This window comes from Engystomops pustulosus, chromosome 1 (assembly GCF_040894005.1).
Source record: "Engystomops pustulosus chromosome 1, aEngPut4.maternal, whole genome shotgun sequence".
Lineage (NCBI taxonomy): Eukaryota > Metazoa > Chordata > Amphibia > Anura > Leptodactylidae > Engystomops > Engystomops pustulosus.
In genome coordinates this window covers 106715323-106734129 of record NC_092411.1, presented here as the reverse complement: position 1 = coordinate 106734129, position 18807 = coordinate 106715323, and the positions used below count along the sequence as shown (strand labels likewise).

Here is an 18807-nt window from a genome sequence, read left to right as displayed (position 1 = left end):
ATTTTTTTATTGAATAACTTTTTTTTTTACTTTTTCACTTTTATACCATGGGATATGAACAAGCAATCATCTGATTGCTTCTTCATGATAATATTCTGCAATACTGATGTATTGCAGAGTATTATCAGTGTCAGCCTATGCACTTGCATAGGCTGGCACTTTGCCAGTAAGATGACGTCACAGACGCCATCTTACTGGCAATTCTTGCTAGTAACTCTGGGGTCCAGATCGGACCCCAGAGTTACTATAGCAACGATCGGCGCCCCCCGAAAACGGTTCGGGGGGGCCGATCGTGGGGGAAAGACCCCCCAGATACTTGTTAGATGCCGCGGTCGCGCTGACCGCGGCATCTAACGGGTTAAGCACCCGCGATCGGAGACAACTCCGATCGCGGGTGTTACACTGGGGTGCCGGCTATTAGTTACAGCCGGCACCCCGTATTTCCCGATGCCGGTTCGGCTCTGATCCAGAGCCGAGCCGGCATAAGCGCCGTGGCGGATATATCCGCCACGGAGCGCTAAGTCACTGCGCTCCGTGGCGGATATATCCGCCGCGGAGCGTGAAGGGGTTAAAAACCTATAACTTTTTTATTTTTCTATTGTTAAAACTGTTTCATGGCATGTTTTTTTAATAACACATTGCACTTCAAAGTGATTATATGTAATATTCCATGCCATGTACTGGGAAGCGTGACAAAATTTCAAAATGCAGTAAAAATGGTGAAAAAACACATTTGCGCTGTTTTCCTGTGGGCTTAGATTTTACCAATTTCACTGTGCTCCGCAAATGACATGTCTACTTCATTATTTGGGTTGGTCCAATCATAGGCATACCAAATTTGTATAGGTTTTATAATGTTTTAATACATATACAAAAATTAAAACCTGCTATAGGAAAAAAAAAAATATTTTGCTGGTGCTAATAACTTTTTCATACTTCGGTGTACGGAGCTGTGGGTGGTGTAATTTATTGCAACCTTTGATGTTGTTTTCAATGCTACCACTTTTAGGACTGTACGGCCTTTTGATTGTTTTTTATTGATTGTTTTATATTTTTCAAAATGGCAAAAAGTGGTATTTTTGACTTTGGGCACTATTTTCCGTTACGGGGTTAAAAGCTGTAAAGACCATTTTGGGACGCAGCAATACCTAACATGTTTATGATTTTTATTGTTTATTTATATTTATATGACTTCTAGGGATAAGGGGGTGATTTGAATATTAAGTTTTTTTAATATACTATTTAATATAGTATTGTATTACTTTTATTAATTATTTTTTTACAATTTTTCAGACCGTCAACGGCGTAACCTAAAGTTGAATATTAGATCCCCAATAAATGAATGTATTATGCTGAAATAATATCCTGTGTAGCCTGTTTCTTATTGTACACATCTGTCACCTGTAAACTTGTCCCACAATTTGTATGTAGCCTGTAATGTAATGTGTATGTGAACATGTATTGAATACAAAGTTTGCATTTATGTAGTATGTATAGAAATTATAACGGGTAACATTAAGTAAAAAGCTAAAAAGTCTTGTATACATGTATTGCAATGTATGTGTATAATGTGCCTCTCATAACATTTGTGTGCAACCTTACCTATAACATGTATATCTACCTCTAAGTGAATGTAATATTTGCCTAAGCAAATGTATATCCCCCCCAGGGATCAATAAAGATTTTGTATTCTATCGAAATGGAGAGACTTGCAAGATATTGCAAAGCAAATTAATTAATGAGCCTATTCCATTATTTCCTGTTGGGCTTTAAGGGTTTGGCCACTTCCAGTAAGTAATTGATATTATTTGTGTAATGAAATGTTATACAATTTTTCAATATACTTTCTCTATCAATTCCTCATGGTTTTCTAGATCTCTGCTTGCTGAACTTCTATAGAAAGCTTCTATATTTTCTTATAAGCTTCCAATGAATAGAATCAGTCCATTACTTTCTGAAAGTGGACAACCCCTTTAGCTTTATTAAATGTGATCAGATAGATTATTCTTAAATTAAAAAAGTAAAAGATACTTATCTAGTGATAAAGTGTGGTATGTCAATGTTACTGTGCTATTTAACATATGAAAAAGAAATGAAGTTTAGGTCCTTATTTATTTTCTTTGCAAAATATAAACTACTGTACCCTGACATCAATTACCAAAAAAATTCAATTTAGCTTTATTTTTGCATCTCCTTGAAGTGAATATTTAATCACTGTATCTAATAATGATAATACATATTCATAACATAAACAGAAATTGCAGAATTTGAATAACAAAATGATGTTGCAAAGCTGAAATAATTATTACAAAGATTCAAGGAACACTAACACTTGGATAGGCACGATTTAAACTAAAAACACTTATAGTCCAACTTTATTCCTCATGCAGGATCATCTATTCACTAGGCTTGATAGACTTCTATTGCACATGATTACTAATAACCTGGTACATAAAGGCATGTAGTGGAATGGATGTACCCAGAACTAGCTTGGACAAATCTAACTGAAATTGGGCAGATTTTCCTTTTAACTGGGCCACTTATGGGAAATTGTAAAGTTAACTAATAAAGGCCTAAGTAGACTGTTCTTAACCTAATAGCAGCCGCTCAATGGGGGGCATTTACTAAGGGCTCGATTCGCATTTTCCTGACGTGTTACCCGAATATTTCTCATTTGAGTCGATTTTCCCTCAATTGCCCTGAGTTTTTGGCGCACGCGATCGGATCGGCACCAGCGTGCACGTGACGGAAATTGGGGGGGGGGCGTGGTCGAACAAAAACCTGACAGATTCGGAGAAACCGCCGCATTTAAAAAAAAAGTGTTGCTGGACACACACTTACCTTCACCAGGAATAGGATCATGAACTCCGGTGGACCTCGGCGTACTTCAGTGCAGCAGCGACATCTGGTGAACGTTGGAGGAACTGCCTTAGTGAATCGCCGGAAGACCCGAATCCACCGGAGAGAACACGCCGCTGGATCGCGAATAGACGGGGTAAGTAAATCTGCCCCAATGTTTGTAAATGAAAGGCTCAGCATTTCCTAACTCACTGGTAAGGTCTCTAGCTGTCTCTGAGTGAGAGAAAAGATGCAAAATAGTATAGTATAGAGCACTGTGACATAGTATAATGCACTTATGACAGCAGAATGTACTGCTCTACATAGGTCGTTCAGTGGTAGTGCAGTTCATTATAAAAAAAATATCAAGTGAACTCCTGTCAGTGCCACTTGTTGGGCAAAGTAATAAAAAAGTAAATGGAAAAATAAAGTTTATGTAAACTCACCAACACACAAAAATTGCCTGGCTAAAAAGAATCTTAAAATGACACTACAAATTACAACTACAATTTTGTAGCTTCACAACCGTTCCAACCCAGGCTAAAATATATAATAGTATTTATACCATACAGAAAAAAAACTTGACATTTTTTAAATGATGGCCAAATGGACATTTTTTTTCAACCTTCACATAAAAAAATTTATTAAACGTGATCAAAAAGCTTTATAAACCTCGCATGTGACCAAATAAATACTACAGGTCTTTACCCAAAATATAAGCTCACATTTACAAAGAATTACAAAAGTAATGGCACTTGAAAGGTAATAACAGAGAAGAAGTCCCCCCTACCCCCAAAAAAAGGATTTATTATGCAAATAAAGGCCATTTAAAAAGAAAAACCCCTCAGATTCCACAATAAATGCAGAACATTTTTATTAAAAATATCAGATTTGCCTTTTATTTACTATACTGCACAGAAAGGGTTAATAAAAGTGCAACAGTAGAACATATAAAAACCCCAAATTGTTTTAGTGAAAACTGCATTTAATTCTGACAAAAACATGACCAAATAGAGATACGGTGACTGGCAAATAAAAAGTTACAGCTTGTTGAAATGATGAAAAAACCTGAATTAATACCCTGGGCATTAACATGGAAAATAGGTGCAGATACAAGGGATTAAAGTAACATTAACAAGTGTTTATCTACAAAATACCTTAGGAAATATTGGTGACTATGCTTTTCCTAATTCTGATCTGCAAATTAAAAGTGAGAAACCAAAGAAAAAAACAAAAACAAAAAAAAAATAGCAGAGATTGCTCAGCAGAGTACTTCAAGTCATCAACTCTGATTTCCTGGTATTCTAAACATGCTGTTGCCATTTCAAAATTATCCGAGGATAAAAGGTTAGAAGAGACGATAGAAAATTCACTGGGCTTTAAAAATGTATCAATGGCAGTAACAAACATAACCATTAATTGCTTGATCACGTGCAAAACACTGGAAAGAAGTGGTAAAATATGTGAGATATTGCTTAGCCTTTTGCTACTACATTGACCTTTAGATCTGCCATTTTAAAACTGTTACTAGTCAGATCCTACATAGAATGTTAGTTTTTAATATAATGTTATAAAATAAAACAGAAATTATCTTAAGCAAGCTCTTCTACGTCTTAACTTCAATAACACATACATATAAAAGTTTAGGAAATGTCCACATACAGTTTTATAAAGTTATTTGGCATAATATTTTACAGAAAGTAAATACCTTAAAAAATAAGTATATACATAGTAATGTATATTACTTTTACCATTCTTTTTATTTGTCTACTTTTGTTATTCACCAAACTCAATAGAATAGTAATAAAATATAGCTAAAATAATAATAATAATAATAATAATAAGTAATAATACATTTTATTGTGAACAAAACATATTAATAGCAAATTATAAAGCCCTGCATGCCATATTAATGGCTACAACTAAATGGGTTGGGTTATCTTCAAGATTAAATTGATAAATGCAATTTTTTTTTAAAGTTACCAATATTGAGGCAAGTTCATTTCAGTAGAATGTTCTACGCCAAATAATAAATTTACCACAGCAACACATTCATTACCCACTATTTTCATTTATCATTAGTTTGTCCCTTATTAAAACAGATGCTTGCTATCAGTAACATACCGTTTTTATATGGGTAGCACATGGCCACATTCACAAAAATGGACAGTACGATCAACCATTAACATGGCCGTACTGTGATGTAAATAAATCTAGAAATGTCCTATTTACTCCAGTATTTCCGTTCTATACACCCAACAGATGTCTATGGTGACATTTAAAATATGCGTTTCATACAGCCGAACACCATATGCTGCCGTTTATATGTGTAGTATCCAGGGATTTTGGGTGTTGAGCAAACCAACATTTTCCAAACCAAACATTTTTTATATGGATACAGAACAGATATGTGCACATACAGTTGAAAAACTTAATATACAGCCAAAGGCCCTTTCACACAGTGGGGGTCTATATCCAACTGCAAGTTTGCAGCCAGATATATGTCCCTATATATGGTTATGGTGCCTAGTCGCAATATGTTGCGCTTTCACGTGTGCCACCATAATAATAATAGTCATGCACAGGAAAAAGATAGAGTATGCTCTATATTTTCCTGTGATTACAGCCAGGTGCCTCAATTGCTATGGAGAGTGGCTGTATGTTCGTCTGTTCAACTGCCAAGCGAGCAAACGGCTGTGTGAAAGTAGCCTAATAGAGCATTGAAATACATGCAGATACGCATTAACCCTTTCACGACCCGTGACGTAATAGCACGTCACGGGTCGGCCGCGGGTGCATGGAGAGGGCTCACGCGCTGAGCCCTCTCCATAGCCAGTAAGTCTTTGCTGCATATTGCAGCAAAGGCTTACCGGTAACACCCGCGATCGGTGCTAGCACCGATCGCGTGTGTCTTCACCTCGATCTCCGCCGGCAATGCCGCCGGCGGCTTCAAAAGGATCTTTTCGAGGATCGCCGCTCCCCGTGACGTCATCGGGGAGCTGCGATCCGTCGCCATGGTAACCTCGGGTCTCGCGAAGACCCGAGGCTACTTCGGGTTAACCCATGCATTACAATGTGCTATCAGCACATTGTAATGTGTGAGTAGTAAAATCCCCATATACTGCCATACTGTAGTATGGCAGTATATGATAGGATCGTGCAGACACCCTAGGGTTAAAGTACCCAAGGGAGTCTGAAAAGTACTAAAAATAAAAATAAAAAAAAGTTAAAAAAAAAAAAATTATAATAAAAAACCCTAAAAACTCAAATCACCCCCCTTTCCCTAGAACTGATATAAATAAACAGTAAAAATCACAAACACATTAGGTATCGCCGTGTCCGAAAATGCCCGATCTATCAAAATATGATAACGGTTTTTCACTGCGTTTAATCCCGTAACGGAAAATCGCGCCCAAAGTAGAAAATGGCACTTTTTTTGTCATTTAAAAAAATTAAAAAATTCTATAAAAAGTGATCACAAGGTCGAACAGTCCTAAAATTGATAACATTGTAAACGTCATCAAAATCCGCAAAAAACGACACCACCCACAGCTCAGTCCACCAAAGTATAAAAAAGTTATTAGCGCCAGAAGATGGCAAAATCCCAAAAGAAATTTTTGTACAGGAGGTTTTAATTTTTTTAAATGTATGAAAACATTATAAAACCTATACAAATTTGGTATCCCTGTAATCGGACCCACCCAAAAAATAAAGTAGACATGTAATTTGGGGCGCACAGTGAAATCCGTAAGATCCAAGCCCACAAGAAGGCGGCACAAATGCGTTTTTTTACCAATTTCACTGCATTTGGAATTTTTTTCCCGCTTCCTAGTACATGGCATGGAATATTCAATACCATCTCTATGAATTGCAATTTGTTACGCAGAAAATAAGCCGTCACACAGCTCTGTACATGGAAAAATAAAAAAGTTATGGATTTTTGATCATGGGGAGTAAAAAATGAAAATGAAAAAACAAAAAAGGGCCAGGTCCTGAAAGGGTTAAATACATCACAATGCATACATTTGTGTGGAATGGACCTTAGGTAAATATATCTAAAAATGTAAACGGGTAGTACTTACTGTATGTACAGCCATAAACTTCTACTCTCATTCCAATCCTGCCATTCATATTCCAATCCAATGGGTTAAAACGTAGGTATCTTGCTCGAATGTGGTTCTGAAGCTTGTAGTAAACAACAGTGTCAGCATTTGTATTTCCCATTAATTCCTACAATAAAATACAAATGTATTAATGTATAAACAGTAGTAAAGAACCCTTCTATTGTAATAAAATCCTTATGAGTAAATAAATGAAAGAATATATAGCATATCATTGTATAATATGCAACACTGTAGATTACAATGGGGAAAGGTTAACCCTAATCTACCACATCAGTTAAACTCTACAAAGCACTACCAGTGATTTGTTGAAGTTAAAACAAATGTATTGCCAGAACACACACTTTTATCACAGGTAATAGCCAGCTTATTGTTTGTAAAAAAGACTTTGATCTATATAAAATTTAGGCTAAAGGACTCCTGGGGCAATACCGGAACCTACAAGGCACTGGCTACATGCCCCTCTGCAGCACTTCTGACCTGCCAGCTTTCTGATCCTCCACCTCCATCCTACCGTCTGCTTAAGGAGCTGGCTGACGTTATTAGTAAAGACCAGAGGAGGCAGGGGGAGGGTTTGAAGTGTTGTGAGGGGCAGGAGGGCCTGCAGCCAGAGCTGTAGCCCTAGAGCCTAATTTACATAAAGATAAAGGTATTTTTTACAAGCAATCTGCTGCCGACTATCTTTGATAAAAATATGCCGCTGTTACCGTTTAGAACCTCTACAAAGAACTGCTGGTGCTTTGTAGAGGTTGAATGATGTGGTAAATTTTTCAGGCCCATATTTTAAGTTAAGTTTTCAATGAATTTCCTAATGTAACTTGATATGCAACCAAATGCTCAATAGACTTTGTTATAGGTTTGACAGACTCATGAGTTATCCAAATAGATCAGTAAAGTAGAAATATGAGAGAGCTAAGCTATTTCTGGCTATGTGTGACCACTCTGTGAGGATTGAGGAAGAAGTGGTGGTGAATTTCATCTCTTTGAAGTGAACCAAACTTCAGTTTAATGCATACACATCGATCCAAAAGGAGAGATATGGAGAACAGACCTGTTTACATGACTGCAGTGTTTGTAAAGTGATGGCAGACTACAAGTCACGAACTGCAATGACATTGATAAGAGTTAGGGTACTTTTGTCTATAGTGTAACAATGGCATACATAACAAGTTAATACATTAAGATATAAAATTATATTCAACACCTTTAACTACTTGAAGGTAAAGCACAGGATAACTGGTTGCATAATCTTGTAACACAGCCCGGCCGTAGAGCATTAAATACTGACAAAATAGCTGTACAGTATATAGAATATATTTTCCTAGTAAATGTCTAAGTATCTTTGCTTTCTGAGGCGTTAGTAGAAAACATTATCTAAATCATCTTTAAAATGGGAGACTAGCAGATTCTGCTAAAGTAGAATTTGCATATAGATTAAAAACAATTTAGGCTCTGTAAAAAAATTGTAAATCTGTTATTTATTCACAGAAAAATGTGTCTATTTACCAGCAAATTTAGCAACAGTGCTATATTAAATCAAGCAAGTGACCTAACAATAATGGTCGAACTTTCTTTGTTTTAAAGATACTCATTAAAATAACAAAATTAGATTTCACCAGATTTTGAGATAAATAAGAAAAAGCTTTTAGCGAAAGAAGAAACTCTATGGGGGTCATTTATCTTTAGTCAGGACATTTGTATTTGTCTCTTTTTGCTTTTTCTGGGTTTTGGACTTGTTTCATTTATCTTAGAGTGTGATATATTGCATCTGTGTCTGTTGTCTTTTTGTGCCATTTTTTTTTAAATGTAAAGTTGCAACCCCTTTCTAAAGTTTTTACTATACCTGCTCAGGACTGTAATTGTGCCAAAATTGGACCCTGCACTAAACCAGGACCATGTCTCCGGCTGTCAGGGTCAGAGGCCACAGACTCTAAGCATTTAATTAACGCTTCTGCCTTCTCTTTTGATCACTGGGGCTCTTAGGCCAGCTCCACACTTGCGAGTGTGATGCGATGAACTCGCATCCCACTCGCAACCCATACTGCTTGGATCGCACGGCCCGAACGCTGCAAACTGGGACTGAACTGACATGCTGAGTTCAGTCCCGGTGTGCAGCGTTTGGGCCGTGCAATCTGAGCAGCATGCGTTGTGAGTGTGATGCGAGTTACAATGGAAAACTTTTTTACCTCATGCTGGACATATAAAATAAAAAACACACAAAAACAATATTAACAAATTAACAAATAATAAGAAACATACATTAACATTTACCAATAAAATTAAAAAAAATCCCCTGCTACACTATAAAAAACATTACCATAGTCTCCCGTTTTCCTGAGACTATACATATTATATATCAAAACAACTGTCAGAGGCTGTCAGAGGCAGCCAGAGACTATAAAGAGATGGTAGAAGCATTTTATTAATGCTTCTGCCTCTTCCTGTATTCACTGCATAATTCTGAAGTAGCGCTGTACAGTGAAGAAAGGAGTTGATCCTGCTTCAGTGATCAACTAAGGAATTAATTTACCATGTTCATTTTGAGTTAGGTTGAAAATTACAAAATATATATACTATACATTACAAAACAGCTCTTTTCCACTTTTTACAAATTGAACCCCATATAAAACTAAAAATGATAGCATGCAAAAGAGAGACGTTATGGCCCTGTCTTTTCTAGAGTTCCCACTTTTATGTGAAATATCACCCATTTACCTATAAAATATCTTCCCCAAAGTCAGGCAAATATTACTCTTCTCACATGTGATTCATGTGAGTCAAGTTTAGTGGTTTCAGATGGAGTGTCAATTCAGAAGCCCACATCCTCTGTTTTATAGTACCAATACTAAAATGCTTTTTGCGTCATATAAAAGATAAGAAATGCATCTTTGAGATAACATCAAGTTTATGGTTGTACACAACTGGAAATACATGCATTTAAAACATAGGCAGGAACTGGATCTTTATCTGTAGCTTGCATTTCTAACTATATTTTTATGGCAAAATAAAAAATAAACTAATGACAAAACTAATTTGATTGTTTTCATTTTGTTATGACAAAAGTGTGCCAAAACAGGGTAGATTTTAGCTGAAAAAGTATTATATAAATACTTGTACAGGCAGTCCCCGGGTTACGTACAAGATAGGGTCTGGAGGTTTGTTCTTAAGTTGAATTTGTATGTAAGTCGAAACTGTATATTTTATAATTGTAGTTCCAGACAAAAAAAATTTGGGCCCCAGTGACAATTGGAGTTTAAACATTTTTTGCTGTAATGGGACCAAGGATTATCAATAAAGCTTAATTACAGACACCTTACAACTGATTATTGCAGTCTGGGACTATAGTAAAGCATTCAGAAAGCTTCACAAGAGGTCAGAGTGATCTGTCTGTAACTATGGGTTGTCTGTAAGTCGGGTGTCCTTAAGTAGGGGACCGCCTGTATTTATAAACCTATGCAAGGTTTAGATGTGTGATTCTGGCCTGTTAGTTGTAATTTGAGCTATCAAGCTTTCTTGACAGTTAAACTCCTTTTTTATATTAAAGGTAACTAAAGAATTTTAACAGCTCAACACAGAGTTTAGACAGAAAAACAAGAATAATGCAAGAAGCACACCTAATGTAGGGCGGTAGAACGCACCCAATGAAGAGGTTATAGATGAGTGCCAAAGCTAGAATCCATAATGACGTCAACATTATATAAAAGAAATATATCACTTGAGAAAAATTTGAAACAAGCTTGGGGGAAATGGATAAGGGGAAAGTGGAAAGGGAGACTGCCCCCCTTCCTCCTGGTACCCAAGTCATCACAAGTCCATCAGTCTGCCAACTGTACTGGGAACGTACTTGTCAGCTCTAGATAGCAAAAGGAGGTAACAAAAGAGGACTTATGGAACCATGTTTTCTTAGAGTGTGTGGTCCTCTTTGGATCAGTGGATAAGACGACTCTCCATCCATTGACACATCTCAACCACTTACACAAAGAGCGGGGTTCAAAAAAGTGCCAGCAGGCCTTTTGAGGAGGTGGCACAGTAGTGACTTTTTGTATGTGGCAAAGGAAACCTCATGATGGTGTAACAGGACCAAAGTGGGATCATCCAGCAACTCTCTACCTGTCACCTCACAGATTACATCTAGCACCGACTTCCAACAAGGGGTGAGTTTAGGGCAGCTCAAGAAAACGTGTAGGAGGGTTCCTTCCTCCTTTTCACAACACCAACAATTTGGTGGAACTTCGGGGAACATTTTATGAAGTACATAGTGTAGCCTATACCAACCCATTTTCCATTTCAATTGAGGCTCATCACAGGCTCACAATTTTGTGGGATTTAAATAATCAGTGTTTTTTAATGTATGTTTTAGTTATTTACATAGCTAGTACCTGCATAAAAAGAATTTAATGGATAAAGTATAATTTCCTAAAGAGACACTATATGACACGTTGAACGAGTAAATGAAAATTTTCAGCACACTATTTGTGGTTTGACTAACTTTGTATTAGGAATGTATTCATGCAGAACATTTCTAGAAGTCATTTATATGTGGTTTCTGCTTTGATGGCTATTCTATAATAATATGCTTCTTAATGGCATGTGGGTGGCTTTGTTTATAGCCATTTTGTAAGATCGGAATTGATAATTACTTTAATTTGAATGATCACTCAGACATCTCAGTTTGTCAATTTTCTGCTTAATGCTCGGTTATTTGGCCTGAAGTAAAATTATTAAGTCTGCAGAACAACAGATGAATATATAAGCATTGCAACTTCAAACTCATTCAAATATTTTTTTTACTGTAGAATATTTTTTTTCATTTACTAATTTCATGAAGCTTCCGAAACTTATTTTCAATCTGAGGTTTCCTTTTGTTTCAAGAAAACAAACACTACAAATCTTTACTAAGAAGAAAAGCAAATAACTGAATCTGGGCCCTTTAACCAACCCTTTCAGAGATCTTCAGCATTTCTGTTAGTTAAGTAAATAAAAATGAGTGTGGTTTCTGGTATTTGTGATCCTTTCAAATTTAGAGTTCACATTACATGGACTTTGAGGTTTAGTAGGGAATGGAATGTGACCAAAGTGGGTGTGTGGACCTTGATGCCAAGTCCTGCTGTGGACTTGAGGTTCTAGAGTACTTCCAGAAGAGGGTTTGCAGTGACTCTATGTTAACAAGTTATTAAATTTGTGAATGTCTCTAAAGAAAACCCATAGCTGTCATATCTGCAAGAATGACTTGTGTCCTAAATGCTGACACTTCTACTATCTATTATTCTGGTGATGCATCACTGAGTACAATGTCAGCAAAATTGCAGATCATTTTTTTTGACCAGCAATCAGAAGGGTGGTCAGAAGTGCTACTTAAGTGGACCAAATGATTGGCCCATAGTTTTCTGATACTGTATGCAGAAATTGATTTCTCCAAAAAAGAATATTTCAACCACTAATGGCTTGACTTCCCCCCTCAGTAATACAGTGCACTGCCTAGAAGTATCTGGTGGATAGTGGACTTAAGAATAGATAAAAATAAGTCATAGCTTCTGCACTTCCAGCATATAGAGCATAGTCTTCCCCTTAGCTATACAGTACACTGTCTAAAGGTCTCTGGAACACCACAAGAGATTAAATGGATTTTTATTAGGATGCAATACCAACATATAAGTATTTTGTAGCTCCCCTCCTGTTCCAAAAAACACAGCAGAGCTTATTTGTTTTCTAAAATGATAAAACAAAATAAAATAATCTTTTGTCCGATTACAGTCCAAATCATGCCCCAATATGTTAGGTCTGACGTGGCATAGTTTTGTGTGAAAACCAGCAAAAGAATGTACCGGCTACTCTACTACTCCACCGGCCACGGTACGTCTCTACGCCCTCTCAATGCCATTGTTGCTATCGTAACTACACATTCTTGCACTGTGTAAGAATTGGCGGTAATTCCACAGCAGTTACACCAGAAAACTGGCATAGAAGCAGTCATAAATCTCCTCCCTTAAATACTATGAGTATATGTTTGAGTTGCCCCATAGTTTAGTGTTTGTGGTATGTGGTCTGGTCTTGATTTTGCATTTATTAAGGGGATGGATTTGATTAACCTCTTCACCTGGTAGTCTATGTTATATGTTAAGTGTTAAGGACTCGAGCCACATAGAGAAAACATTTATGGGTCACAAGTTTGAAGAACAAGGCCTTTTCTGGCCTTCAGGACAGAACACTTTTTTCTTTTTTTCATGCTCAAATTTCAGAATCCATAATTTGTTTTACTTTTTTCTGATGTAGCCATATGAGGGCTTGTTTTTGCGGTAAAAAATGTATTTAAAAATGGCTACATTTTTAAGGTAAAATAGCATAATTATAAACATTTATTAACCCTTTCCTGGGTAGAAACAAAATAAAACAGCTATTCTGCTCTACTAAAATGTCGCTTGAGAAGAGAGATCCCCATGCAGGGCATCACAGCCGCTCTCCTTCTGCTAACCAGGGTGACACTTTCACAGTTCCATTCCGATCACTAGCACAAGAATGCTAGATCTAATGCAGAAATTCACCGCTAATTTAGATGAACATTCCCGTCCTGTGTTGTTTAGCTGTTAAAGAATACTAATTCACTTTCCTGTCTTGTCTGTTTTGGTGTTTACAACTAGCGTGTGTGTCTTTAGTTTTACAATATCTGTAGTTTTATCAATAGCTTTTGACAGGTGGAATAGTGACATTTGTCAATGCCATCACAGAAGTAAATTCCAGTGAATGATTATTCTTTGAGACCCCTACCTCTTTTATGGACTTGTTCCAGAAACCAATTCAATACAATATTGTGACATTCTAACAAGACCCAAGACATAACTCACAACACAGAAAGTTACTGGTCAAACAGAGATACATATGATGAACATTAATTGAAAGAACATCACAAAATGAAGATGTTTTGAAAACCTGGTCATCCTGTGACTTACATATTTAAACGTGTCCTGACAAAAGGAAATGAATCAATAGATGAGATGTAACTGAATAAATTATTGCTTCACAGACTCATAAAAAGAGCCTAAACAACATTCAGGTATCCACAATTCATAAAATATACAACTCAAATATAGAAAACTTTTTAAGATCTAATTTAAGTGATGATTTAACAGTGAGTAAAAAATAAACTTAAATCCAGGGATAAAAGTTTACTAATCTGGCTAATTTAATGTGGTGAGAACAATTACGATCATCTTTAATAAAAGGAATACATTATGCATGGCTGGTTACAAAAAATGAAACTTGGATGTTCTAGGCAATGTTAATGTGTATTCTTGCTTTACTATTACCATGGAATGTAGCCAAAACCGAAATGGTTCATCAGCTGCACAGTGCACAATGCTTAATTTTAGCAGTAATCCATATGTCCTTGTGATTTGTTCTTTTTGTCTGAAATATTCCATTGTTTCTCAGCCATTGTTCCTATTCATTTACCCAATTCTGAATTGAAAACTGTTATTTGAATGCATAATGAAACATAATTTTATAACAAAGGGAATAATTGGCTTTGCTCTTAAATTCACCAAACAATTTAGCATTTCAATAAAAAGTAACATTTGAAGTGCATTCTTTTTATCATATAAAAGTACTAGATCTTAACAATGGCACAGTCTATTATAACAGAGCTTAGTGTTTTTTTTGCATTTACATTCTCTTCAAACTCTTCAAAATAAGAGGTTAGTTTTGCATTGTAGTATTTTGGTCATTATTTTGTAGATGTACAAATCTTCACACTTTAGGGCAGTGGTGGCGAACCTATGGCACGGGTGCCAGAGGTGGAACTTGGAGCCCTCTCTGTGGGCACCCAGGCCATCACTCAGCACAAAGGTCACCATTCAGGACTCCTCCTCCTGCAGTCACAGGTAGCCGAGAACGTGCCAGGGAGGAGTGGGCAGAGCAGGATTATCATTGAAGCCCCTTCTCAGGGCCTGCGTTTCATCCTGTTAAGGGGACCTTAGAGGGAAGCTACAATAATAATCCAAATTTCTCCATCTTTCTACTGTCTTCAGGACGCTAATATGTTCGAATCTGTGACACGGCTGGGAGCAATATGTTAATTTACATTGGCATTTTGCACTTTGTAAAAAAATATGTGGCTTTCGATTGTAGTTTGGGCACTCAGTCTCTAAAAGGTTCGCCATCACTGCCTTAGGGTAACTTCACATGCCCCTTAGTAACCACACACATGTCCTCTGTGGGCATGCCTGTGATTGGCAAGGCTGGACACTTGACTCTGCAATACAGGAGCAGGGTCACATGTCCAGACACAGTTACACACAAGAGACAGATAGGTGCTCATAAGAGGGTCATGTCAGACTGGCAGGGACTTCTGAAAAACCAGCAATTACCATTTTTAGGGCACTGAGGAGCATAGAGAAGGATGCTGTTATTAGGGAAACGTAAATCTGAAATAACTGCCCTAATAAGGGCACTCTGAAGGACTGTATTATTATACTCATAGGCTGCTATAGATCAGGGATATACCCCTTTAAGACGCCATTTTGTAGCTTAAGGCTCAGCCCCATTTTTTGTATTCTGACTTGCGTCGCTTTATTTGGTTATCATTTTTGAACACTATTACTTGTCAAAGCGATTATGAGACCGTTTTTTTCCTCATATGTTGTAATGCATTTTAGAGGTAAGTTTTAGCTGATAAGTTTTGCGTTTTATTTATAAAAAAAGGTAATTTAAAAAAAAAAAATTGGTCATTTTCAAAATTCAAAATCATCTCGTTTTCAGGCAGATAGTTTTACCACCTAAATTAGTGGCTAAATAACATTTCCTATATGTCTGCTTTACATTTTCATAATGTTTGGGTAATTTATTTTGATGTCACACGGCTTACAAATTGAATATTGGTTTTTCATATTTTCAGAATTTACTATTTTGGGGATAATTACTGTTTTTAATGACATTTTAAATATATAACATCAAAAACCCCTTATATAACCAACCCATTTTCAAATCTGCACCCCTCAAACTATCAGAAACAGCTTTTCCTTGAGATCGTCATAGTAATAAAATGAAAATGGAGATGAGATTTAGATTGGTCAAATTTTGTCGGTTATACCTTCAGTCAGTCCTAAAATTTACACCTTTTCAAAAGATTAAAAAAGAAAACCCATCGTACAATTTATTACAAAATTTCTCCCGAGTACAGAGACTCTCCAACATTAAGTGTTTTATGGGCGCACAGCAAGGCGCAGAAGGGAAGGAGCGCCCTGTAGTTGCCAGTTTTTTAGTTTCCTCATTGGTGCCCTTTAGTAGGCTATAGAATATTAGCTTTTTCGTTATTGGGGCCATATTATGGCATTTTATTTCAGCTTTTTCCAGTGTTACCATTTTGGGGGTTGGTATCTCCTAGGAGTAGAAAAGCAATTCTGCAATTAATTTTTTACTTTTTTTTTTGGTGTTCATCGCATAACCTAATAATCATGTTATCTTTATTCTATGGGTCAATACAATACTAAATTTGCAAAATAAAATTCTAAGAGGATATTGGCATAACATTTTTATTTTTTGGCTACAGAGCTGGTTGATGGCTTATTTTTATGGGATATGTTGTGCTTTGCAACAGTATAATTCTGGTGTACATATGTTTTTTGATCACATTTTATTGGATTTTTGTGGACAAATAGGTAAAATTCTAAATTTTTGGTGGGTTTCTCAAATGTTTTTTTGTATGGTGATCATCAAGCGGGTTCAATAATGATATTCTTTAAATCTACAGGTCATTACAGACACTGTGATGCTGTACATGTGGAGTTTATGATTTGGACTTTTTTGCATTATATGTTCATGGGGCTTGTGGGAATTTTTAATTAATTTTTTATTGAACAACATTCTTTATTACTTTTTTATTAGTTGCACCATGGAAACTAACAATTGATGGTGTGGTAGAGACCCCTGTCAGGCGAGGTCATTTTTTGCAGGATGTGATGACGTTGACATCGACACCTTTTGTGGGCCTGTATGACCTTTGGATTACTTTTTATTTAAATTTTTATGAATTGCAAAATGACAAGAACTGGTGTTTTTGGGTGATTTTTTTCCGTTAAGGAGTTCACCGCTAGAAATAATCGTTTTTATATATTATTTTTATATAATAGGTAGGGAATTATGAGATGCAGCAATACCTAAAATGTTTCTGATTTTTGTTTATTTTTATATCAGTTCTAGGGATAAGGTGGTGAACTTAAAATGTGTACATTTTTTTTTGCTTAGGGTTAGTCCTAGTGTTTCTGATCGAACCTCCCCTGTACTGCCATGCAACAGTTTAGCAGTATATGGTGTTTTTGTACATGTTCTGTTCCAATGATCCCATTGCATATTGTAACAGATCTACTTAAATCTACATAGATCTATTTAAATTACAAAATTACAAAGTCCTATTTTGCAACTTCTTAGTGCCACAATTGTGGTGTACAAAACTCCATAATTTTCCTTCATTGTTTTAAGATTGCCATGCTGTAGGCAGTTGTTATTCAGATAAATGGAAAACCTAGGAATATTCGGGATGTGCTTCTTTGTTTCAGAAACTGATATATTTATTCACGTGCATGTAAAAATGGACAATGCATTTTGGGTGCACACTGCTCCCTTCATCAGGTCTAAACCATTAGTAAAGTAAATTCAGAATAGATTCAGGAACATGCCTGTAGAACTTATCAAAATATGCAGAAACTGTATTGTGGGAAAATACATATATTACAACATGCAACATACATTGGGGGTCATTTACTAAGGGCCCGATTTGCGTTTTCCCGACGTGTTACCCGAATATTTCTGATTTGCGCCGATTTTCCCTGTATTGCCCTCGGATTTTGGCGCAAGCGATCGGATTGTGGCGCATTGGCACTGGCATGAACGTGACGGAAATCGGGGGGGCGTGGCCGAATGAAAACCCGACGGATTTGGAAAAACCGCTGCATTTAAAAAAAAAAAAGGGTTGCGGAGCTTGCACTTACCTTCACTAGGAATAGGCTGCTGAACTTGAATGCATTCCAGTGAACTTCAGCGCAGCAGCGCCACCTGGTGGACGTCAGAGGAACTGCCTTAATGAATCCCAGCCGGACCCGAATCAACCGCAGAGAACGCACCGCTGGATGACGAATGGACCGGGTAAGTAAATCTGCCCCATTATGTTTCTGCTTCATTAGTAAAATGTGAAAAGAATGTATATACAATAGGACATAATAAGTGACATGAATATATAGTACATATGAGGAAGTGTCACCACTACTACTCATGGTAATATCAGGCTGACAATAAATATATATTCAGGCGTTCCCCTTCTTAAGAACATCAGACTTACAGATGACCCCTAGTTACAACCGGGCCTCTGAACGTTGGTAATTTACTCTACTTTAGCCCCAGACTACACTGATCAGCTGTAATGGTTATCAATTGTGTCTGCAATCAAGTTTTATTGTTTTAAAATACAATTGTCAAAAAGACCAAAAAGATTTTAGCTGGGGTTACAATTATAAAATATACAGTTCCAAGTTATATACAAATTCAATTTAAGAATAAACCCACTTATACTGATTGGCTGGTAGTAGCCAACATGGCCTGAGGCGTGGTCTTTTTTCACAAACAGACAGTATTAGTATAATAAAATCTCTCTGCCTTGATTTGCTCACACAAGCCACGTGACTTCTTCTGGAGGGTGTGGTCCCGCATGCATCTCCTCAGTCGAGTGAGCGCAGTTCTTAAAGCACAGACACGGAATACTACTATAGTGCCGATGGCACAGAGCTGACCCCTTCTTTCTTTCTTTACATTTAAGGGACACATGCTAGATATATACATATATATTTTGTCAGCCTGATAT

The 18807-nt window shown here is 36.7% G+C and overlaps 1 protein-coding gene across 1 annotated transcript in view; it reads right to left on the bottom strand.

Moving 5' to 3' along the window:
• Positions 1-18807, bottom strand: part of CNTNAP4 (contactin associated protein family member 4) — a 215702-nt gene that overhangs the window by 113666 nt on the left and 83229 nt on the right. The window contains exon 4 of the mRNA XM_072150804.1: positions 6921-7068. Within this exon, the coding sequence (XP_072006905.1) occupies positions 6921-7068 (148 nt within the window). The remainder of the gene's footprint in view (positions 1-6920; positions 7069-18807) is intronic.